The sequence below is a fragment of the Oreochromis aureus genome, linkage group 5 (assembly GCF_013358895.1).
Source record: "Oreochromis aureus strain Israel breed Guangdong linkage group 5, ZZ_aureus, whole genome shotgun sequence".
NCBI classification, from domain to species: Eukaryota; Metazoa; Chordata; class Actinopteri; order Cichliformes; family Cichlidae; genus Oreochromis; species Oreochromis aureus.
The window spans coordinates 13,189,674-13,214,952 of record NC_052946.1 but is presented as its reverse complement, the minus strand read 5'-3'; the positions used below and the strand labels follow the sequence as shown (position 1 = coordinate 13,214,952).

General features: G+C 40.1%; 3 protein-coding genes across 5 annotated transcripts; 1 reads left to right on the top strand and 2 right to left on the bottom strand.

Annotated features, from left to right (window-relative positions):
- Positions 1 to 7: 7 nt before the first annotated feature.
- kiaa1328 (KIAA1328 ortholog) lies at positions 8 to 14,539 on the bottom strand. Of its 2 annotated transcripts, XM_031747813.2 has the most exons (12): positions 14,421 to 14,539; positions 14,001 to 14,036; positions 13,676 to 13,917; positions 12,751 to 12,851; positions 12,498 to 12,613; positions 7,939 to 8,063; positions 6,502 to 6,884; positions 6,167 to 6,385; positions 5,926 to 6,021; positions 5,746 to 5,837; positions 5,485 to 5,581; positions 9 to 399 (listed from the first exon to the last, which is right to left on the bottom strand). In XM_031747813.2, exons 1-12 carry the CDS (start codon positions 14,473 to 14,475, stop codon positions 177 to 179), a joined length of 1,785 nt encoding a protein of 594 aa, XP_031603673.2. In that variant the 5' UTR covers positions 14,476 to 14,539; the 3' UTR covers positions 9 to 176. The 2 variants fall into 2 exon arrangements, with proteins under 2 accessions (XP_031603674.2, XP_031603673.2); XM_031747814.2 differs by lacking the exon at positions 14,001 to 14,036 and having other exon boundaries at positions 8 to 399; positions 14,421 to 14,518.
- On the top strand, positions 14,218 to 18,680 carry tpgs2 (tubulin polyglutamylase complex subunit 2). 2 transcript variants are annotated; one of them, XM_039612270.1, is made up of 8 exons: positions 14,218 to 14,236; positions 14,646 to 14,806; positions 14,913 to 14,992; positions 15,088 to 15,175; positions 15,342 to 15,482; positions 15,653 to 15,766; positions 15,916 to 16,079; positions 16,532 to 18,680. In XM_039612270.1, exons 2-8 carry the CDS (start codon positions 14,740 to 14,742, stop codon positions 16,748 to 16,750), a joined length of 873 nt encoding a protein of 290 aa, XP_039468204.1. In that variant the 5' UTR covers positions 14,218 to 14,236; positions 14,646 to 14,739; the 3' UTR covers positions 16,751 to 18,680. The 2 variants fall into 2 exon arrangements, with proteins under 2 accessions (XP_039468204.1, XP_031603638.1); XM_031747778.2 differs by lacking the exon at positions 14,218 to 14,236 and having other exon boundaries at positions 14,639 to 14,806.
- A 23-nt stretch (positions 18,681 to 18,703) lies between these two features.
- aqp7 (aquaporin 7) lies at positions 18,704 to 24,140 on the bottom strand. The gene is made up of 7 exons (XM_031747777.2): positions 24,063 to 24,140; positions 23,732 to 23,924; positions 20,643 to 20,769; positions 20,419 to 20,556; positions 19,921 to 20,039; positions 19,556 to 19,773; positions 18,704 to 19,414 (listed from the first exon to the last, which is right to left on the bottom strand). The coding sequence occupies exons 2-7, from the start codon at positions 23,867 to 23,869 to the stop codon at positions 19,228 to 19,230; spliced, it is 927 nt and encodes a 308-aa protein (XP_031603637.1). The 5' UTR covers positions 23,870 to 23,924; positions 24,063 to 24,140; the 3' UTR covers positions 18,704 to 19,227.
- Between the last annotated feature and the right edge of the window lie 1,139 nt (positions 24,141 to 25,279).

The following is a 25,279-nucleotide window of genomic DNA, read 5'->3' as shown; positions in this document are numbered from 1 at the left end:
ATTAGTATTAAAAAAAATTCTACCAATATCACAATCTATGCACACCGTGTCACATTGATTCTGATTTTAGAAAGCCAATAAAAAGTTAAATGAAAAACATTTATTTAAAAAAAAAAAATGGACACAGCTGGTAAATATCCAGTGACTGAATTCTTTTCATGCTCCTCATTTTTGTGTCAGCAAATGAAGAAAATATCTTCTAGTATTTTGCTTTCTTCCAGGTCTTGCTGAGTGCTCTGAGGACGAGGTCCGCCAGGGGTAAGCTTGGTTCGGCTCACTGATTTGGGGGCAGTATGAGCCGGTCTGTGTTGCGATGCTCTGCGAATGGTTGTCTTGCATTGCTCAGGTGCAGAAACAGGACTAAAGATATCCAATAACTCAACCAGAGAAAAGTCCAACCTGAAAAAAACAAAAACTTGTTTAGTGTTTTTTTTGTTGTTGTTGTTGCTGTTGCTTTGATTTCATTTAGTTTTAGGGGTTTTTTGTTTTTGCGTTTGCTCTTTTAGCCTCCACAGCTTGTTTCAAAGGTTGAATTGACACAGGCTACATTTATGAGCCCTGTAGAGAGGCAACACTTTAAATGAGCTTTCTCACTGTGGTTTCATTGTAGCAGAGGAATGCACACAGAAAGCCTGCCAGTTACATTCTGCTTAACTATGAGGGCACATAAACAGTACAAGCTAAGAGACTGACATCACAAATGTACAAAGCAACATCCAGTTAGAGCTAAAAACAAAACAAACAAACAAAAAAAAAAACATGTGGATGAGAGTTTTGCTTTCTTATGGTCTGTGTTAACAACTGAAAGGTGAACGACAAATATTTTCATACAAGTGTTAACAAATCTTTCTTGGTGAAGTGCCTACTGAACCCTAACAAGCAGCGTTAACAAGTCGAAACCACTGGGGCGTCCCAGCAGAAAAACACAGTTTCTTGCAGGTGTGAGAGAACAAGGGGGAGAGAACCCAGTGCCTTCTCCCCTGGAATAGAAATGAGGGGAATGTGCGGTGAAATAAATAAACCAAAACAGGGGAGATTAAGCTAATAGAGATTCAATCCCTCAGTCTGGCTGGTTTGATAAATTATTCAGTGTATACACAGTCGAACGACGGCCATTCCAGATACAAAACATGAATTCTTTAAAGCACGCTCGACTGATGTTGCTAACATAATTCTCTGCTCGTTTAAAGCCGCATCGATTTGCATCGCGCGGCTCTGCACACAGCTCTCCCAGGTAAGGCCGATCCTTGGGATGTACTTGTTGATATGCGTGCGGGTGGTCAGGACACAGACGCAGTGGTGGAACTTCCAATCAGGGCGCATTTATGTTCCTCAACACGTAACTATGGACCTTGATATGTCATGTTTTCAAACTTCAGGCTTCACATATCAATAGCCGAAAAGGCTTTTAAAGGGCTATATTTTGCTTTAGCAACATGAATTCATGTATGTACATGTTTGAGCAAAGGGATTTGATTGGGGGGAAGAAAAGAAACAAGAAAACTACGTAAATCTGTCTTCCTCATTTGGTCTCCTGCCTGTCAACAGCAAAGGAGAAAAGAGGAGAAAGTCTGAGAGCATGAGTGAGAAGGAGTGTGTGTGTGTGTGCCCGCGTGTAAGAGAGAGTCTGGAAATGACTGCTGCTTTGTGGATAGAGATGGAGGCAGAGAGGGAATGTGGGGGAGGGACTTTGGCTGGGTTGCTTCGCTCGAAATGTGAGAATTTGCATTTTTATTTGTTGATTTATTTAACGGACAGGGCTCTCAAACAGCCATCCATCAACAAACGACATGTTGGTAATGAATAATGCATCACTTACCGGCGGTCACAATCTATAACAAGGGTAGTGCGGGGGGTAGGGGGTATAGTTTGGGCAGCAGTATTGGGGGGGTGGCAATGGGTAGGGTGAGGGAGGGCTGCTGGCACAGAGATTGCATGAAGGCCAAAGAGAAGAATGCCAATAGATTTTCAGAGCGGTTATACGGTGCGACAAAGAACTTCATTTCTTGGCTCCAGTTTGCGTGAAGTAAAGTTGTGAATTGCAGCTGGATATTTATATCTCCCAAGGGAGTCCTGGCAGGATCATTTTTGCTGCATGCTTACAGATAAAATGCATGGACAGCAGCAGTAGCAGCAACACAAGTTTCTCTCACTGTTTTGTTTTTTTTTTTTTTTTTTTAAAGTCTTTGGACCTGGAATATCGGGTCATTTTGAGAGCATCTGGAGACATCACATTGCCAGCATAAAGCATTTAGTACTTTTATCCTTAGGACAGGAAATGTAACAGAAAGGAGACTCGGACAACGTTTCACCTTGATTTTGAAATTTTAAAACGTGTTATAATGAATACTATGAAACAGTAGATGTGCGCTGCTCTGCTTTCAAATACTTTTTAAATGCTTCAAACTCGTATACCAAGAAGTCTTCAGAGTACGATAAAAAAATAAAATAACTACTGGACCGGACTTCATTCCCCCCAATTTAACAGTTACAGAGCCTCTGTTTCTCTTTTCTAGCTCCATGAGGCAAGATAAAAATTTTCAGAAAACTTCTTTAGCATATGCTACTCACCACCTCCTTCCCACTCATAACTTTCACTGCTTGTTTGGCTTCTCTCTTTCATTAAAGATAGCCGTCTCGCCCCGGCGCCCCTTTTCATTTGCAGTCCAAACAGTAAGATAAAAAACCTATAATGGCCACTGCGTATATCCCGCATGTCAATTTCCCAGCCAATCAATAGCAGGCGGGCAATGGCAGGAAGGATCAAGATGAGATGGGCGGTGTGCGCTGGAACTGTCTCATTACTAACTAGCACAAGATTCATGAAAGGATTAAAAAGGTCACTTAATGTTAACCTCAGTTTGGTTGTGCAATTTGCACATCAACATCGAATTGGTTAAGATTAGATGGTTACAAGAGCCATTTTGTTGCCAAGTGAAGGAGAACACTTCAGGTAACATGGGACATTTTTCAGTAAGATTTTTTTGTTTGGTTTTGTTTTGTTTTTTTATCTTTAATGTTACTTAAATAAAGCAAAAGTTTAATAGTGAAACAAAGCCATTCTTTCTTTAAACAACCTAAAATATCAAAACTTGATGTGGTTGTTCTAATGATTCACTAACCAAAGCCATAAAAGATTGAAGATTTCCCATCCCCCCCTCCACCGCCACAGAAGAAAATAAGTATTTTTGAAAACTAGCACCAAACCACACATTACTGATCTGCTAAAGTCAGGCTGCTCTGACAGGTTTCTGATGAGCTCACAGCAACAACATATTGCCTTCACTTCATTCACGGAATTCTTTTACAACAATTTTTATGCTCAGTATTTTGAACACCAGCTAAGGGAAAGACATATGTCTAATACGATTCAGTGGATTACCAAAGGATTATAAATATCTGAAAAGATGCACATGAAAAAAACATGTTGCAGGAAAACCACATAAGGCATCTGAGACACAGACTTCCTCATTACTGGCACCAAAAAAAAAGAAGACATTGTGTATCTAAGAGTAGAACAATTTTAATAGGCTTTGGAGGTGAAAATGAATGGTAATAAGATCTGATACTCCGGATCCCCTGCTGGAATTAATGGGCATCTGCTAGAGCTCACAGTTCAACTTGGACCAGGCGCTGCTTTATTTAAGAGTTAATCGTCAGAAGTTGGAAACTTCGAGGTGTTTTGAAGAACTATCCTTCAAAATAAGGAGGGGGAGGCTGTTTCACAGCTAGTGTATCTGCTATCTACCACTGCATTTACAAGAAGGTAGAGGAAATCTGACATTACAGAAAAGAATTGCTCTAGGGTGGAAATAATAATGGCTTTAAAGGAAAGCTGTGCAGAATCACAAATTATTTTTTAGCATCTGATATTTTTTTGCATTTAATCCCACTGCAGCCCTGGAGTCCAAATGAACATGCACATTGCACATGCATTAAGACAACACAGTCAGGTTAATTACTATTCCATGTACAGAGTCCTTTGCATTTTTAGGAAATGCTTGCACTCAGTGACTCATCCCTGTCCTCAAACCCCTTCTCCCCCCTTCTTACATCTTTCTCACCGTTTCCACTACTATCCATCTGAACCTGCTCTACCTTTCCTCGCTTCCCATTTTTCACTTTATCCAATGCTCTCACCCTCAAACACACTTTTAACATCTCTCCCTCACTTCTGCTTTCTCCATCTCATTTCTGCGGCTGAGAGAGGGGGGGGGGCAGTGTGTGCATCCAGAAGTCTGTTCAATTACACCTGCTGCAGGATCCCTGCTAGGCCGACTAATGGAACGCAGCATGTCTCCTGACAGGCTGGCCGCAGCACTAGCTAGCCCAGTAAAAAGCTTCAATTAGCTTCTCGCAGCTCGAAAAGTTAGCTAGACTAAGAAAAGTCATCATTTAACCACAAACACTGCAGCAACAGCAAGCCCAGGAAAAAAAAAAATTAATACTTGTATTCTAAATCTGCTGTAATCTTTTTGTTGGAAACAGGAGGAAAAGACACTCGCTGCCACAGACCACTAATAAAACACTCCAATTTATCTCCTCAGTTTCTAAGCTGCTACCTTTATTTCACCCATAATCCCTTGTGGAAAACATTCCTTAACCCGAGGACGCTCAGTTCAGAATTTTAGATAAACACAGATTCATGACTTCTTACATCCTTCAGAAGCTTGAACTGTGTTGATTTTTAATAGATGTTTTTAATCACAAACCTGCTGGCACAGGATTCAACATAACTGGTGGCCTGATGGCGATGGGTCAGTTATTAAATAAATACATACATAATCATAAAGTATTTTGGGGACCCTGACTGGCCAACTGTTGGCCTGTTGGGATCAGTGAAGGCTTTTTCAGTGATCATGTACTCTCACATATGAGAACTTTTTTCTTACAGTCAGTATACAAATAAGTCTTACAACACACCACCTGTTCAGTTAGATTAAATGTGAAGAAAAGCTACTTTTCAGCTGCTCCAACCCACCACTGGTGCACTTTTACACAGCAGCAGCACAAACGAACTAAGAAGTTGTTCAAATGAAAGCTGTCTGTATGCAGATGAACTGCTTGTTTAGTTTGCCACAATCTTTAAATTTGGCTGACTTTTTGTAATGTTTGCTGGAGGCAGACAGCAGCTACCCCAGCCCAGCAATACACAAATCATGGGCGAGTCTAAAAAGGGGTATAGCATTTACTCCACTACATTTACTTTAAAGCTTTAGTTACTTAATATTTGTCTGATTTAGCTTTATAACATAAAATTTAGTATTTCTGGTGTAGTATAGGGGAAAAATATTCTGCTGGACACTGTAACACTTTAACACATTAACATAAATAATTCAACCACACAGACTGTTCTTTTGAGAACTACATTATCCAATATAATTGCTAAAAATGGACCAGCCTTATAAACATTGTACAGCACTTTAATGAAGTTACAAACTATTACAATAAATGTTTATTAAATTGTTTATTGATGTTTGTTACCTGGTGTCTGGAGTCTTTTGGATTGCAGATACTGATGTGGGCTTCCTCAGGCTTGCAGGAGATGTGGCCATGTCCTTTGTGGGCCGTTTTAAATATTCTGACGTCAAGAAAAGGATATATTTTCTTTTTTTATTAAAAATTTAACAAGGTATTTTAGTGATACATGAGAGTGCTAAAATATGTATTTCAAGCTAAACTGTTCCCCTGTTTCAAGCTAAACTGTGCAAACACTTTACTGATTAATTGAAAATACAAGCTTACCACTGCCATTGTTCAGAGGATTAGGTACAGTTTCTGGACGTTTTTCATGCAAGCTCTGTCCTCCAGGATGTACTCCTGCATCATCACACACACTGTAGAAAACAGACAAAATGCATTAACGTTCCTTTCACATGTGTCTGGTTGGTGTGCAATATCTGTATATGACAAAATGTGCTTTACCTGGAGGGTATATCTTGGTGCGAAGGATTCTGCACTTCTGTAACATCACTCCTAGTATTAGAGGTGCTGAGCTCAGCTTGAGTAGCTTGTTGAAACCTAACAAAGATATAGCAAGTTAAAATAGTCTGCAATGGTAGAAACTGGAGTACAGAGGATGACACAAAATATGAAAAGACCAAGGATTGCAGACACGTAACGTATGTACCAAAGTAACTACCGTCAACAGCAGATACCATTCTACCTTTTGTAATCAAGATGTGACTGCTGTAGTTGCTGATTCTGTCTCTGGAGCCTTTCCTCCTGCTCTGCCAGGCGTGCATGCAGCCTCTCTCTCTCCATCTCTAACTGCATCTTCTGCAGCAGCAGCTGGTGCCTCTTCTCCTCCCAGTCCTCCTGACCCAGCAGAGGCCTGGTCAGAGCTTCCTTGGCCCCAGAGTCCATGATATTCCCACTATGGAGCCTATGTTCAAATACATGTTACATGCCATCTCCTTTGTGCCTTGCTAAAATTTTCAACATGAAAAAAGGAAAGTAATGCTGGTATGTGGAATAATACACTATGGCTGAATACTGTACCTTTTACACTCATCTTGGTTAAAGGTATCATGGTGGCCCAGACGAGAGGAACTATGAATTCTTTGCTGCTGTGTTCCACAGACAGTGCCTTGATCCCTGCATTCACAACACTCACATCTGTGGGATGAGTGTGGGCCCCTGCACTCCATTTTTTGACAATTATGCTGTATGACTGGCCCATGAGTTGGACTTAACTGTCCATCACAAGAAAGACAAGCAGTGCTCCTAAATGTCCGTACTGCTCCTCTTCTTCCATAACCATTCCTGTATGCTCGAGCTTGTGGTCCTCCAGTAGCAGTGTGACTGAGGTATGAGCCATCAAAGAGTGAGCTATTAGCTCTGCTTGTAGATGTCCTATTGGGGAGTTCCTCACTACTGTGCACCTGGACAGAGAACAAAGAGGACAATTAATGTATTTTGGCCCATTAAGGAAGCCTCTGAAAAACTGATGGGAGTTTTTCAGCCAAAACATTCGACTGCCCCATAAAACTTTAATTTAGAGCTGGCTGCAAAGCTGAAATTTACCAATACGGAATTAGGACTCGCTTAGCAACCTAATTTGCTTGCGTTACTATGTGCCGTAAAAGCTCCCCATTTGCTTGCAAGAGCAGTTTCACAAGAACTCACATTTCACTTGCACTCTATGTGAGCTGCTGCGACCCAAGGCATCTTTTTTGGTCTACTTCCTTCCATTTGTGCACATAATTACTGTGGCTGTGTACTGAGTTAAGAGATACCAAAGAACAGTTCATATAAAAGGTAGTAGGTGAGCACGTGCTCTGTAGACACTGGTAATGAAAATGATATGATGATGACACTGATGATCCTCCTGTGGTAAAGTGGTGATTTCACCATGGACTTTGTATAGCTATAACATAAAAGGGATAAACCTGTGTTTTTCAGCTAAACACAAGTGACAGGTGAGCCAAGATCACAAACATTATGAGATAAACATAAGGAGAAAAGCCCATTTTATAGTAGACTGAGAAAGAGACTGTGACTAATTTGCTGAGGGTCAGAGAGCAGGCAAACACACATTATTCAGAGCCACTGCGGACAATGAGGTTGGCCAAGTCATCCATTCATACAGAGGCTGCAGCCAGAGAGGCATCTTCGCCTTCAAAGTGTCACCTTGAGAGAGTTTTTACTAGGTTGTAGTCATATTGAGGTAGTGACTGAAGTGGACTGTAGTGATTTGTTATAAATTATTATGGCACTTGGCCATGGAACAATGCCTCTTGCATGTGTTTCCACTGGATTTTTTTGTATGTGACTGATGGCAAACAGGGCTATTGCCTGAATGTGGCTCCCATAGGAGAATGGCTGTCATTTTATTGTGCATTTTCCATTGCAATAGAAACATAATAGGAAATGTGTGTACATACAACCTATAACACACACCACACACACACACAATCATTTTATCCCATATCTTACCTTGCTGTGACTTGATGGCTGGCTAAGCTGGGCAGTGGACTGATTGAGCTTTGCCTGTTGCTGAGAAATGTATTGTTGGTAGAGCCCAAGCAGCTCCTGGCACTCTTTGTACTGCTGCTGCAGACCTGGAGGACCAAGGGTTAAGTAACTAACAAAGTAGAACAACAGCTAAACTGAAACAAAAGAAACCCTTAGAGTAAAACATAACCACCACCCCAGATTTAGCTGAGAAATCATGCAGTGAGTTCCATCAAATTGTGTGACTGAAAGAAATTCTGGCTTCACTGTTTTATTCAAATATGAAGGAGTTTTCATTTTTATTCAAAATAAATAAATAAATAAATAAATCTTACAAACCCCTAACGTGTAGCTCTTTGATGAGTTAAATTTTTGCTGAGAAGTAGTTTTGGTAAAAGAAAAGTTTCTCCTGTGCTACTTCGAAGATGCTGGATTTAGATCGACAATCTGAATTAAAACCTTGTTTCTGTAATCAATTACACATTGGACCAGAAAAGTAGAGAAAAGGTAAAGCTGAAAACAGAGACAGGGAAGAGTCCAGCAAAATCAAAGTTGTTGTTGTGGCACAGAGCTTTCACCATCTGGGCAGGGCCAAGCTGTTTTGAGCTGAGCTGAGCAGTGCCACGCCAGGCTATCTGCCAGACAGAGAGCTGGCAGACACAAGAAAACTAATCTGGAGCGGGACCACTGCTGCGCCTCAGGAGCCCCACTAATGACAGTGGCAGCACCACACCACACCCGCACATACAAAGATAATGAGCATGAGAATGGAGAGACTGCACACAGACATACTCGCACACATTCAATAATCATTGTCAATCTGACTCTCTAGTACAAACATAAAAACAGCAAGACACGAGAGCACAAATTCCCCACCTGCACTGTAAACAGCCCGCACACAAACACTACAATAAAGCAAGTAGTACACACACTCCCACCCAAGCTGACCATAAAGTGTGTTCCTCTAGGCCATATCTTTTTATGATAGTGCCCCTGCTCCCCCAGCTGATGAGTTTCTCAGCATCCATTTGGAAAAGAAACCCTCATTTTAAGAGAAAATCAAAGTTCAAAGAAGAGTCTTATTGAAGGAATAGTTGGCAGAACACTCCATAAGAAAACACTTTGGTTGTTAGAAGACTTCAATCAGGCTGTGGAAATGAGACACAGGGAAAGAGAAGAGAGCGGTGACGACTTTGAATTGAGGACCAGACACCAGACAAAAGCAATGCAACAGCTTCCATAAACACTAGAAAAATGCGAGGAAATGTTTTGATTGAACCCTCCGTCTAACTTGGGCTCCTCTACTGCCTCACTGATCTCCATGGAAGCAGTTCCATACACAGAACTTAAGGACATCACAAGGACATCACATCATGTAAACCTGTGCTGGGAGGTCTATTTATGCAGCATGAATAAAAGTCCTAAAGGGGAGATAGTGAGCATGCTTATACGACTACACCTCACTGCAATCCAAGGTAATGAGTAATATGTTCAGGGTTTGGTTTTTTTTAAATGCATATTTTACCACCATAAAAGGCAATTCCCACTTTATGTCGGCATACAAAGCAGAGACCACACGCAATCTAAAACACACAAGCAAAGTCCATCTGTGCTGAACACCCAAGCAGGCTGCAGCATCATATCATCCCAGTGCATAGATGAACATAACATGTGTTAATGTGTTAATGTGCTGACAGGGTAATGCAGTCCCTGGATAGCAAGTGCTAGGTAATCTGAACCGAGTGGCGCAACACTGATAAGATTCCACTTCTTAGTCCATCGCTACACTAAACGTGCTTCCTCTACAGCCTTGGACATCAGCCAATGGGGGCCAAGCTCTCAGCAAGCCCCTAGTTTACATCAGAGCTGCAAAGTGCCAACAATGACTTACTCCTCCCCCCCTGCTCCAAAAATACTCAGAATCAAGGGCTTGGGTTGAAGAGGCTTCAGACGGGGTCTGTCAAAATGATTCACTTCCCTGTCAGGCCGAGGCTCAAATGAAATAATGAAATCCACTTCAAGGTGGAACAAATTTGCACAGGAGGGGGGAATATTTTAAAACCTGCTTTAGCACACTGTGCCAAACAGATTGAGCCTGAGCTGGAATGTGAGAGGTACGGGGGCGGAGACCGATGTGTGAATATGTGTGAGAGTATGAATGTGTGTAAGGAAAAAATGGCGGGGAATTAATAGAAGGAGACGGTTTACAATACTGCTGAATCTGAAAAAGAGACATGAATGCCAAATCTCACAATAAACCAATACATAACTCCACACATCATCTTACAGTTATTTTAGAAAATGTCTGGAAATTTCCAAGAGTGAAGATGAAGAAAACCATTCTCAGCCATCTTCGAGACTCAATGATCAGAACTCTAAAGTAATAGCAGTTCTGAGGCACAGATGCATGACCTGGCATCAGTACAAACTGGCTGGTGTCTATGGAATATGTCAAATGGCACACCTACCAAAGCTTAAAACACACAAGGTCCATAAAAAAAATTACATTTATTAAGCGTTATTTATTTTACATTAGGCTCACAACTGGTTCTATTTACTTTTATTATACTCCTGCAGAAAGAATGGCTATATATTCAAATATAAAGCTGTCGTATTTACCCACTGATAGGTAGCAATTTATTGTAAAGGACCACTACACTAATTCCAAGAATAAAAGGTGAGTTACACAACAACAAATCCAAATCATCACAACCCCTACAACACTGGGTATAACAATTTTTAATTTATCCAAAAGCAAGCATCTGATGTATGCTTATCACAAAAAGCACACTTGATAAAATTAGATTTCCGCATTGTAAATGTCACACATCGAAACCTTTAAGGCCAGAAATGGATTTAGTACTCCTGTGATAGAGGAATGCCAATACATTCCTCTATCAAATGCCATTTTGGTAACACGTAGCAGAACCGTTATGTCCCTCTCTCCATGGCCTCAGGATTCCCTCCAATTGTTTCAGCTCAATAAGTGGCATTAGATGCATCACCTGCTGTGCCTTGTTCTGGATATAGAAAGTGAAACAGTATACCATGTTACTAAGGCCACCTTGACTTGTGCTCGTGCCAACATGCCCTGAAGTAAAAAGGCATCCTTTCTATCTGAAACACAAATTCAGTCCTGTGTGCCAGTCAGCTCCAAATGTCAGCTGAACATCCCAAATATCAAGGGTACTTTTCCTTCTCATCCTAGTTGGCTTGGGGCTAAGGTATAGTCCTACATTCTTTATACCCCTGACATCCCTGAATCTTGGTGAGATAAGATAAGCTGAGGCGTAATGGAATTAGACTTGACAAGACTCTCATTCAGTGTGTTTGCCTTTGGTGTCTCCTTAACCTTTCGGAGAAGTGCCGAAACCTTCTGCCTGAGAAGAGCCTTCGTGACTCTTGCACACACTTTAAAAGACTACGTTCTCCCCCCCTGAGGTGCTTGGATCCGAACACTTTTTCCTCTCAAATACCTTTTTAATGGAGTTTAGAAGTTTGGTGTAAATGCCAAGTCTCCAAGCCAAAGTGCCTTTAATTGAGTTGTGCTTTCCTAATTTTCCCCGCCGCCGTTGCCAATCGTGCAATTTACCAGCCGGGTCAATTACTCTTCATATTTCGCAGTGTTTTTAACCTAAATTGACTGCTGGCCATACTCTAGTTTGACCTGAGCAGAATTGTTATGAAGATTGGGGTGTAGCATTACAACTCTAGCACCATTAGACATGTTAGACCAACAAAAATCAGGTGCTGACCTGTCTGATCTCATTTTCTACAGGAGAAACTGAGAGATATTCTCTAACACTGAATAGTATGGGAGGGTGACAAAAAAACATGGTAAAAAGCAAATACTGTGGTCTTCTCTGTGAATATGAAAATTCATCTTTGGATGATAAGATGATTTAGATGGTTTAGGGCACGGCTCCAACCATGAAATTGATTCTGTACACAACAGCGGATAAGCTACAAGCACTCGCAAAAGACAACTGCAGCAGACATCAAGTAATATAAATTCATCTGCTCTACTTCTCTGCCTTTTGTATCAGATTGAAGGTTCTTGCCCAAAGACTGTAAATAGCCTCGCCTGAGACAACACTGCCCCCTGCAGACTTTCTTTTTGAACAGCACACACAATACAATCATATACAGTAAGTACCATAATGAGCCACAAGGTGTTGGCTTTATGAAATGTCTTTTCTTAAATATATTTTACTTTTGTTTTTTTAAACATCAGCTTTAGCACAATAACTCCTTTTTGGTGCCTTTGAGGCAAACTTATCACGTGAAGATGCATGTTCCAAAATAGTTTAAACAAAAATCATTATTAAAGACGGTCAAGTAGTCTGAGAAACATTCAGACAGAACGAGATGAGCAGATCTGCTTTCACTGATTATAAACATAACCCAATGCAGCTCTCAAAAGAGCATCAACAGCCTTATCATTTCACTTTAACAAAAAAAAAAAAAATTCACTTCATATGGCCCATTAGGAAAAGCGGGGCATTATTCATTGCAGCTGTCTGCTTGCTTTGAAAGGATACTTTCCCTTTCCTGTGCTATGATTTGGTTCTGTTGCTCTAGCTGCTGAATCTTGCATTCAAAATTTCCCTGTTCATCTTTCAGACGCTGCACCGACTCTTCTTTCTCCTCGCTCACTCTAGAGAACAGGGAAACAAAAGACAATTTTTTTTTTTGTTTTAAAAAGAAGGAAAACATATGAGGAGTTAATAAAATACATTTTAATTTCCATCACTATAAATTGTTAAATTCATAAAAGATAATAAAGTTGGATACCTAGCTAGTTCTTCAATGAGATTTGCAATTCGTCGCTTATCTTCAGGACAAAGGTCTTTCAGACAGACCTCACTCTTCGCTTTGCTGACTTCAGAAATGACCTTTAAGAATATGAGAGTAACAGTTAAAGATACAGATTTAATAATAAAGAGTAGCAGTACTGTTTCTATATACACTCACTGGCCACTATATTAAACAAATTCATCTGTTTGTTAGTTTCAAATCAGCCAATCATGTGACAGCAATTAATGCAGTCTAGTTGATCTGCTTCATTTCAAACCATCAGATTGGACAATAGAAGATTTAAAAACATTGCTTGGTCTAATGAGTCTCGATTTCTTCTGTGGTATCCAGATGGTAGTCTGAGAATTTGGAGTAAATAACATTAATGAATGAATCCATCCTGCATTGTATTAGCATGATGGCAGTGGTGTAACCCTAAAGCCTACCTGAGTATTACCCATGTCCATCTTTTTTTGATCAGTGTACTATCTTCTGTCACATGACATGTCACAAAGCTCAAATAATCTCAAACTGATTTCATGAATATGATGATGAGTTCATTTTACTCAAATGGCCCCAAAAGTCACCAGCTCACAATGCAAAAGAGCACCTTTGGGATTTGGCGAACCTGGAGACTGACAATATTGATGCGCAAGTGGCAAATTTGAAGCAACTGTGTGATGCTAACACATCAATATGGACAAAAATCTTGTTGAATTTATGCCACAAAGAATTAAGGCAGTTCAGAAGTCAAAAGGGTGTTCAACCTGATGTTAGCAAAGCGTCACTAATGAAGTGGCCAGTGGGTTTATTTGAGACAAAAAAAAGCACTATATGAATTTAAATCCAGTGCATTACATATTGCCATTTAATCAAAATGTTCAGCCGCATGGGGGAAAGAGAGGAAAAAATCCTATGATACCTGTGAAACCGGAAGAAAAGTCTGAGGTGTCATCACAGCAGCATTGTGGTGAGCAGACACGTCCTCCTTAGTATAAACCCCTGAGTGATCACTTTGGTTTTTGACTTCTGTTCTTTGTTTGGCCTGTTTTTTGCAGTCAGAAGTGCTCTTCACTCCCATCTTGTGGCCTCTTTTCTTGGATGTACTGGTACTGACTGGTTTCAGGTTAAAAGGGGCCTGAGTCTTCACCTCTCCGTCCATCCCTGAGGAAGTTAACATGACAACAATAAGAGCCACTCTATATAAAGTTTTACAGTTTTCAGAAACTGTTTATCACTGGACTCACCAGGAATAAACACCAAAGGCTGTTCATCATCTGACACTGTGCGGGCATAACAAAAACAGGATGGAGACACTCAAATTAACATTCAAATCAAACAGCTGCAGATGTTTTTTACTGTGTTATTTTTGCTCTGTTCTGTATTGGGAGACCTAACAGGACTAACTCAGTGTAAGAGGTAGCATGAATACCGTTATCATCAATAACAAACTATCCAAAATCAACTTGAAATAAGTGGTTAGGTGAGCAATCTTTATTTTAACTATAATTAGCTACAAGCTGTCTCACTTCCTCAGAGAAAACAACTTTCTCGTACGGACGTAAAAGTAACACTGTAACTCCGAAAAGTTTTATGTCTTCCTGTAAGATATATACAACTCTGAAGTGGTGGATAAGGCTAATGTAACTCGATAAAAGTTAGCGTACCGCCATTCATCCAAAATATCCCCGAATTTCCAATTCTTTTCGCTGCTGCCGCCATGTTGAATCAACCGCCACCACTCCCAGAGAGCCAAGCGTTGCTAAGGAATAGATGTCCCGCCTTTTCCTTACAAGCGAAAATCTCATTGGGTGCGTTGTAGAACGGTGGCTTTCTATTGGTGGAAATTCATGTCCGTTTTGCGTCCCTTCTCCCTCCGCTTGCGTCCGCAGATGAGCTATTTGGAGCAAGGGGAAGAATGCGCTACAGACATCTGCAAAGGATGCATTCCGGGTTTTGTACAAATTTGTGATCGCAATCACCCAAATGGAAGAAACAAAGGAGAGCTTCAAGATTGCCGAGAGGCTGACGCTCGGTATCACTCGGATACTTGGTGTGTATGATTGTGATATGCATTGAGAGCGTTAGCTAGCAAAGCATTGAATTCTGTGAAAACATAGATTGTAATAAATGTCATGAACTTGTCCTTGCTGGGCCAGAGAACATGCCTGGGGTGGTGGATGTGCGTTTCGCAGAAAGAGAGCCTGCAGAGAAGAGGAGTTTGCTGTCATGGGAGCAGGTGGGACGGAAGATGCATGGTAGATGTCAGAAATTGATATGGTAGTACAGTATACTTTTGTCATGTGTTATTGATCTTTTGTGTTTATTTGCCAGAAAAACACGTGTATATTACCAGAGGACCTGAGAGACTTCTATCTGACAACTGATGGCTTTACACTAACATGGAGCGTTAAACTAGACAGTAGGTGTCCTCATGTGGTCTATCTGCAGTCACAGTTTTCAAAAGAAAAAAAATGTCTGTTTTTATTAAAAATATTTTAAAGTAATGTTGTTAATGAAAATAGCACTGCAGCTTCTTTTATGTTCTTGGCACACAGCCCTCACTGTGTGGATGTGCTGTCTTGCAGGTGAGTGTGTTCCCTTAGGATGCATGATGATTAATAGTGTGGCCAGACTGTGCCCGCTGCTCCAGCCCGTGTCACTCTTCTCTCTGCCCAACGCGCCCTCACTCGCTGACCTAGACTGGGAGGAGAGCGGCACGGAAAGTGGTAAAAATTCACCTGCCGGATCCTCATGTGGGATCCTCAATTACAACACGTCACTTTCAATTATGTTTGTTTACAGTACGTGTGCTCAGTTGTGCAGAAAGCAGGCTAATGAATGAGCTCTTGATTGGACCGTAAATATTTATTCAAGATTCATTAATGCTATCTGTCAGGGTCGGCGCGTGTGCCCGTCGCACCTCATTTCGACTCCCGGAGCCGCATCTTCGAGCTGGATTCCTGTGGTGGGAATGGCAAAGTGTGCCTAGTCTACAAAAATTGCACTCCAGGTGCTCTGCTTGTGTATTGTATCTTTTAAGTAATATAGGTTATAAAATATATATATATATATATATATATATATATATATATATATATATATATATATATGTTTAAAAAATCCGAGTTCCTTAAGTTATTATCCTTGCTATTTTTTCAGGTGTGGTTGCTCAGAGGAGTGAAATATGGTTTCTAGACCGCTCTCTGTGCTGGCATTTTCTGACCACAACCTTTACCTCTTACTACCGACTGATGATAACCCACTTGGGTCTGCCTGAGTGGCAGTATCACTTCACCCCATATGGCCCCAGCCCTCAGGCTAAGGTAGTCAAAGTGTCTAATCCGTCTTTTTCAGAATATGTTCTGTGACATAAATGGTATTTTTAATATTTAGTAATATTATTAACAACATGTGAGGTCATTGCAGTTATATGAATACATTTTATTCTGTATGATTCTTTCACAGTCTACTACAATACTGGCAAATGTAACATTTTAGTAAGTTAGCACAACACTGAGTTTTAAGTAGCTTCCAGAGAGCATAACATGTTTTATGACAAATCTCAAACAGAAGAATAACAGAGTGATCATTTACATGTATGCATAAGGTGCCATACATTCCACAGAATCAGATATAGCATTGCTGGCTCAATTAGTAAATGAAGTAGTATTTTCAAAACACATTTTGTGTGGGTTTATTTTTTTGTTTTTATGCATTTTTTCCCATGTGTTACATAGATTATCTTAAATTATGTATATCTTGGTTGCTGCTGCAGCAGTGGGCATCCCTCTACCAGCCTCTGACTTTCAACTGTGAGCTCAGTTTGGCGGATCCTGCTGGGGATTTATATCTGAACAAGCTGGATCCTTCCAAGGCTTTCAAAGGCAAAGCCAAGGTCCCAGCCCCCAAGAAGAAGCAGTCGACACAGTGCAACTCAGGGGGTGCAGCCAAGGGCCAAAGCAATGCAGGAAGACAAAGTGGAGCAAAGCGGTGAGAAGGTACCCGTACGATGAAGACATTTCTACTAAAGACACCTTAACTGTCAGCATGACCAAATGTCTCCAGTTCCCTCAGGAGCTGGACTCAGTTTGTTGGACTTGGTGCTGTTTGACATGTTTGCAAACTGAGTTGATATGTAGCCAGGGTTGTTGCTGGCTAGACACATTGGAAAGGTGATACAGATATAGTACTAAAAATGTTGAAGGCAAAAAATATTTCTAAACTTTATATGTTTGAGGACACGATGGCAATTTCCATCACACCTGGCTTAGATGGTTAAAATGAATCCCCCTCACATGTAGAAAGACACAATCCAGAGAAATTAGTCTTTGAATTAACAAAGAGTTGTATCAGTGTATATTCAGTACTTATAAACTCATTTAATGTAATGTCCACTACTGACAGCTTATGGTTAAAAAAATCATATAAAATCAAAGCAGCCAGATGTACAATATAACTGTACGACTGCTGTAACCAGAACCAGAGTTTATAAATGCTGCTGTTTTCAGTGGGCTTGATTTGCTCATTTCTGAATGTATTATGTAAATTCTATATGCAGCATGTAATATTGTAAAGTGCAGAAATGGCTAGATAACACATCTCTTTTATATTAATAACTTTAAACTTGAGGAAACAAGAAGACTTAACGTAATGCTGTGTAGCTCACACCCTATATGTATTGATAATACGAACAGGTATTTGACAGGTTGAAAACTAATGCATAGGACTCAACAGATGCTTTTAGAGCTTCATTATCAAACATTAAACCACATAAGTGTGAAGACAAACCTAAAGGGTGACCTGTCACATTATAAAAGGACTACTCACTGGCCATTGTACTACTGCAGTGCCTCATGAATGCTGCTCTGTAATGTAAACGTCATAAATGAACACTGTTTCTAACACAGATTATTCATCATGAGTGAATGAATATCGAAGGTATATTTTAGCAGTTTAGGGCCACAGTTGTACAGCGGTTAGCACTGTCACCTCACAGCGAGGAAGGTCTCTGCGTTCAAATCCACAGAGTTTGCATGTTCTCCTGTGCCTGTGCGAGTTCTCACCAGTAACTCTGGCTTCTTCCACAGACATTCACATCAAATTATCTGGTGACTCTAAACTGGCTATAGGTTGTGAATGGTTATCTTGTGTCTGCTTCACATGATTCATACTTTGTTAAGTCTTCGCTACAGGTATGTCAAAACAACAAACCTCTATGAAAGCCAACAACGTAGTGCTTGCCCTAACCTTAATAAGCAACTATACATCGCACCAGAATTATGATTGGTCCATTTAGTACCACTGATTCCTCTTATGCATGTCTGGCTACTTTTTTGTTCCTGGCACTGAATCTAATAGATCGGGACATGATCACACATACCACGCACAAGCTTGAATACCCGCAACAACATCAACCTCGTACATGGGTAATCCCTGTAGACCCTACAAAGAATCACCAGAGAAGTTTAATTCAGCCAATACCCCTGCCACAGACCCCACCTACTGATTCTAAATTGGGTAACCGCTTAACAAAATGGCTCTTGTAACACAAGTATAAAGCTCAGTAGACCCGATCTCACATCTACAGTTTTGGTTCAAGTACTTTGGAGAAGCAGAAGATATGTACTTTTTGTCTGTAGGCTGCTGTGCACAAGAATGCTAGAAAGAAAAATGTCTGTATTTGGTTTTGCCGCTGTCCTTTCAAGCAGTGAGGAGTCATCTCCTACTGTGTGTTTGATTTTCAAAAAGATATATGATCTTTGCTGTAGTGTGTGGGGGCTGTTTGCTTCTCTTTGCATACCCTTAAGTTTTTCCACAGTTGTGGAAGTAGTCCCATGTTGAGTGTTAAAGTGAATGATATTTATGATGTCTTCTAAGGTTACATCAGCTGCTATTGCAGTAATAAAAACAGCATGAGTGAGCGAGTGTGGTTTTGTCAATTTTTCATCTCTAAAGTGACCCTATGTTTGTCTTAAACCTTTTTATTGTAGCGTATAGTAACGAGCACAGTGAGTCAAAATGTCTAATAGTGTATATTTTATATGTATTGTAGTCTATCATTTACACTAACTCTAGAAGAATAAGTCAGGGATGGGCAATTAATTTTCCCAAGAGACCACAATTAGGGCCTAATTGTAACATCTACTCTTACCAGCAGCAGCTTATAAAGGAATAATTAATATTGAGCAGAAATGAGTTCATCTTATTGGTGCGGCCCTCCACAACAGTCTCAGTTTCCCATGTTGCCACTTGGGAAAATTAATTCACCACACCCAGCTTAAGTTGATGTTGAAATTGTGTAAAACACGGTGAGCATTTTTGATTTAAACAAATCTTTATTTCACTCCCTGTTTGCTAATCGTCTTCTGTCTCCCATCTAACAAGTTAGTTTTGGGCTTTTTAACCCTTTACCTTCATTGAATGTTGCATCTTCATAGAGCTATTCACTTAGCTGTCAACTTAGCTAGGGTGTCACACACACACATTTTCACTGGTATTTATCTCTTTATCCAGAGGGACAGCTTCTTCAACCATCTCTCCACCTGCTTCAGAGAGGTGTGGGTGTTGCAGTTCCACAACAGCCTTGTATAGCCCTGCTCCAAGGACTCCTCCAATAGGGGGGGCAACTAGAGGCACCCACCACCATCCATTTCCAACCCTACACAGATAAAGGCAGCAAACCACAAAAAAGTGAATAGTTAATTAATAATGAAAAGTAGTTGGGGGTTTTTTTTATTCTTGACTAATCCTTGATTAAGGTGGAAAAAGCAAAAGAAAATGATATGGCCTTTTTGTATACCTGAACACATCAGTTCCCCAGCCTGCCATGGCAGTGAAAACCCTGGGTGCGATGTCTCTGGTGGGGTTGATGGCATAGCCACTGTTGCTACCCAAAGAAATGCCAATGAGAAGCACCAGGAAACCCACAAATGCAGGCTCACTTCCTGCTGGCGCTGGTTTGTTCTTCTGGTCAGATAGAGCCATAAGGCACAGTAGTAGCATCGCTGTGCCAAATACCTTCCCCAGACACACACATAGAACAAAAACATCAGTCCAGAAAGATAACCGCGTAGAAACCCATCCAGTAAAAGAAAGCATTCATGCTGATTTTGTTTGATGATGGAGAGTTGTAACTATAAAGCTTTAGTAGACTTTCAATGCTACCTGGTCAAAAAATCCAGCTATCAGAGAGAGGTATGGAGCAGGATAGGTGGCAAAGATACCAGCTGTGGCCTTCTCACCAGTCACAGTCAGGTTCCCTCCACAGTAGTCATGAATGGCTTCTGCAAACGTATGAAACAGATAAATCGTGACAGTTGTGTGACTCCAAGAAATCGCAGCAATACTGGTGGGTGTTTTTTGGTACAAAAACCACAATAACTTCAGTAACTGTGCCTTCAGATCTGTATGAGTTGTTTTCCATGTGGTGTTTTAAATATTTTTTCTAGGAGGTTTGCAGCTTAGGACACATGATGGTGTAGTACAGCATGGTGGGCCTCTTCATAATGTGTTCCAGATGTGTAGATGCAGAAAAACATCAGATAAGCTTTAAATTGAAATCATGCATGGGCTTATTTCCTGAGACTTTTCTTCTTTCTTCTTGAACCTTAAAGTGACCTAGATACCTAGTTTTTTTTAACACATACTGTTGCGTTTCCTCACCATAGTAGACAGCATAAATTGTTCCTGCTGCCAGAAATGACCCCAATAGCTGTGCCGAAATATAAAGAGGTAGCATCTTCCACGGGAGGCGGCGAAACACACACATTGTGAATGATACGGCTCCGTTCATATGAGCCCCTGAAACAGATCAAAAGAGCAAAATATGACTGCTGAACAACAACTGGAAAGCATTTCATAGGTTTTGATGCCATCATCTTTCATACCCGAGATCTTCCCTCCAACATGAGACCCCATGGCAACAGCCAGTCCAAAACCCAGGTTGATGCTGAGGTACTGTCCAAAAGCTCCCTGACCGGTCACTACCTGGGCCACAGACCCCAAGCCCAATGACTGGAGACAAAGAGAACCCATATATCATTTATACAGTCAAACATAGAAATAGATTACAAGAAATACTTTCCAGGAAGCTTATTTCACAATGTAAGAAATGTTTGAGGCAAACTGATTAAGTGCTGGCAGCCAGATTCTTTTGTAATCTACAGCAGCAGTTCCTCACTGTAAAAACTAAATCTTATAGTATAACACTGTCAGCTGTTATGTTGCTATTATTCTGCCACTTTAAATCTAATAGTAATGATTGTAAAACACCTGTAAAATATCTCAATTTACTGTAAATATTTGGCTATAAAAACAAACTCATCCTGAGCTCCTTGTCTTTTTGACATATGACAAGATATCAGCTCATCAATGTATCAACCACCACTACACTGAATGCTGCCAGGATGCGAGGAGTTGGACAACAGTTCTTGAAGCAACATAAACATAATTTCCTGTAGAGCTTTTCCCTCTCCAGCAATGGAATTATCTAACAAAAAATAAAAAATCCTGTTCACCAGTTTGATATGATGTAGTGAAAACCACTCAACAAATATATAGTGTGCATCCAGAAAGTATTCACAGCCTTTGCAAAATGTTTTGTTCAAGCACATTTGGCTGCAATTACAGCCTCAAGCCTTTTGTTTTTGGTGAACCAGCACTCCTCATTCAACTTGGTGGAGCTTGAGAGGCTCTACAGTCATTTTCAGACGGGTTCCTTCCCTCTGGCTGGGCTGCTTAAGGACATTCGCAGAGCTGTCCCAAAGCCACTCCATTGTCATCTTGGCTTTGTGCTTAGGGTCATTGTCCTGTTGGAAGAGAGCTGCTTCGCCCAATCTGAAGTCCAGAGCTCTTGGAAGCACATCATCCAGGATGTCTCTGTATATTGCTGCATTCATTCATTCAAGTTCCTGCTGCTGAAAAAACATCCCACAGCATGATGCTGCCACCATTTTACTACAGAGTTCAAATTTTATTTAATCAGACCAGAGGATTTGGTTTCTCGTGGTATGAGAGTCCTTCAGGTGCTTTTTGGCATATCCCAGGTGGGCTGTCATTTCACTTTTACTGAGGAGTAGCTTCTGTCTGGTTACTACCGTACTGGCCTGATTGGTTAAGTGCTACAGAAATGGTTGTACTTCTGGAAGGTTTTCCTCTCTCTACAGAGCAACACTGGAGCTCTGTCAGAGTGACCATTGGGTTTTTCATTAGCTTCCTAAGTACAGCTATTCCAAAATGGAATAACCTGGAGCCAGATAATGGAGGCTCTGTGCCTTGAAACTGTCCTGTCTCGGAGGTCTCCAGAAAATTCCTTGGACTTCATGGCTTGGTTTTTGCTCTGACATGCACTGTCAACTATGGGACCTCATACAAACAGGTGTGTGCCTCTCCAAATCATGTCCAATCAGCTGACTTTACCACAGGTGGAAGTTGTCAAAACACCAGTGGAACATCAGAGGCTCAGTGGACACTCAATTTTGAGCGTCACGACAAATGTGGTGAATACTTATGTACATGTTATAGTTTTGCTTTTTTAATTTTTAATATATTTATAAAAATTTCAATTTTTTTTTACCTTTGTTATTATGGAGTATTGTGTTTTGAATTTTTTAGGTGAAAAATCAATTGAATCCATTTTGGAATATGACTGTAAAATGACAAAAATGTGGAAGCGCTGTGAATACTTTCCGGATGCACTGGATGTAAACAAGAAGCGCTCCGAGAGTGTAAAACTCCACAACGCAGCTCACTCTCTGGGCAGAATTTACTTTTAAGAGAATAGTATAATATTTATATATTCATTTTGTTTTCTTTGTTCACACGCTTTTTTGTTCTCACGTTTTAAAACTTTATACGGTACTTTCTATATGTTCACAATACACAGCACACTTGTAAGAGTCATAGTTTCTAAGTTATAAGGCTTTTTGTAAATTTTCAACGGATGAATAATTAAATTCTCCTAGAAGGCTTTAGTGAATGTAAGCCAAATTTTAATGGCATGTTAACATGACCTTATCTACACGCCTAGAAAGTGTTATCAGAATTGAGCTGTCTTGCTTACAGACAGATTGACACGCACGTAAATGCTCCCAAAAGAATAACCTCTCTGACGGAGGTAAGTAGCAAAAAGCCAGTTAAGGTTTTTTGGAGGGGTTTTTTTTGTTTGTTTGTTTTAATTATTTCTAGAAGTGCTTTAGTTTTAAACATACTGCATAAGTAACATTTTCTTTCTTACTTAAAAGTTAAAAGGCTGAGTTGCGCAATTAATTTTCATTTTAATTATGGTACTGCACAAATGTAAAAAACACCACACTATTTGAATTATCTTGCTTTTAAATCAGTACAAGAGGGTGTGTTATCAGTGTAAAAAAAAATGCTGACACTGAAAAACTGTAGCCATTCACTCAGGAAACAGGAAAAGTGTGGTTCCTCCAACAAAGTCACGAGTATTTTGTTTATGTCAGGATTCCTAATTACAAACACAGTAAGTGCAATTCTTTTGTGCTCACATTCAGGCATTTACACTTCCCATGTTCATCATGTTATCACTACGTGTGTTTTTTTTCCAGGCTTCTAAGTATAAGGTTTATTGTAACAGCTGACAGCTGACGTGTGACTTCTGGAAACCTCTTCAGCTGGCTCGCTGCCTGACTATTACTCTATAACAATACTAGTTTCTCAGGTTCATTCACTGAACCTGACAATGTGACTGTTAATAGTGCTTATGTGTGTGTATTTGGGAGAATGTTGCAACTTATCAGGATAAAGAGCACGACATTAATGATTAATAGCATATGGGTGCTACAGATAAGCAATTACATTCTAAACAGAAAGAAGCCCCGATAAATGAAAAGTGGAAATGTCAGCGGAATCATGGATTTGAGAGGTGCTTTTACAGTTTTTAATTAGATATTACATATTATTATTTGAAAGCATATGACACTTCAGAAATTTTGTGATAATACTGTATTCTTACCATCATGACATATGTGCTAAGTGATTCAGCAAGTCCCACACGAATGAGTTCATTCTTTAGCCAAACTTTTGGTCGAGTTACTTTACCTCCCCTCTGCTGAAACACCCCAACTTCTACTGACTGCGCCAAGTCCTTCATTTCTTCTTCTTTTTCTTCCTCTTCTTCTCTCCTTTCAACCTCAGGACTTTTTTCCCTTTTTGAATGAGAAAAAAGACCTACACATTCAGCCTTGGTTGGAAAATTTATGAAGTGTCTGGCACACAGTACTTTGCAAACAAGTCCAACTTTTTGTTTCCTGACCTCAAAAGTTCCCCTTTTTCCACTCACTTACCTAATTGTGTTTCTCAGTCTCTCTTTGTCACTCACATCTATTGGAAGTTGTCCACAATTTAAAGGCTTCAACACACTCTCACCCGCCTCCACCCCCTTCTTCTCTCCCCTCCTCCTGGAAATGGCCAAAGATACAGTGACACACACCCTGCAGTGCTTGATTATCTGTCAGATTTGTCATAATAAAAACACTTTAAATACATCTGTGGAGTACTTTATTCAGAAGTGAAACTCATTACAAGTTAACCTACTAAAAGGCTCAATAAGATGTTTTTAATTTCTTTATTTTTTATATTATTATTTATGGCTTTTACAGACAAACAGTCTACCTTGAAATTATTATCTAGACTTCGTTTAATTGTTCCGTGTTGTTTTGTGTATGTTCTGTAAACATCTGATTATATGAAATGCACTTTACATCTACACTTACACTTTGCACCTTACATTACTGAAATGGGTTCGAAACAGCATAAACTATTGATTGAAGCAAGGCTGCTACAGTAACACACTATCTGGACTTCACAGTAGCATTACAAAGTCCATACATGCTTTTTCTCCCCTGAATAAGCAAAAGAAACACAACAACAAAAACTCAAAAGTAGATTACGATGGCTACAACTTCGGAAGCTTGTAGGTGATAAAAGTTGATCAATGCACACAAACAATTTCCAACTGCAAAATCTGATTTTCACCAATAATGGTTACTTCAGTATAAATGTCGTTTTTATTGATCTCAGCTGTTTCAGATTTGTTTATTTTATTGATCGCACAAAAAGGGCAATTCAGCGCACAGCTTGCTCACACAGTCATACACAACCTAACCAAACCTGAGTCTGTAGTAAATGACGTGACAGTGTTGATTGCCATGAAATTTTATGTTCATGTTCCCTGAAAAGTTAATTGTAATGTCTTTGATCTTTGAAAACAATGCTACGTTTATTCAATCTTAGTATGCTTAAATGTGCAGCCTGACTAATGATGTTTATAGCTTAGGGCTACTATGATTCATCGCATAATTCAAATAACTCGATGATTAAAAAAAGTCCTTGAGGCAAATTTTTTGCTTCGACACTTCGTTTAAATTCTGTGACACTCAATCGTCACTATATAAATGTTTCATCCACATTTTGGAGTAAAATAGACCTGCGATAAACACGTATCTAGGAGCATGCATGTGAAGACAAATTTTGACAACATTAAGCCCAGGAAGGCCCTGGT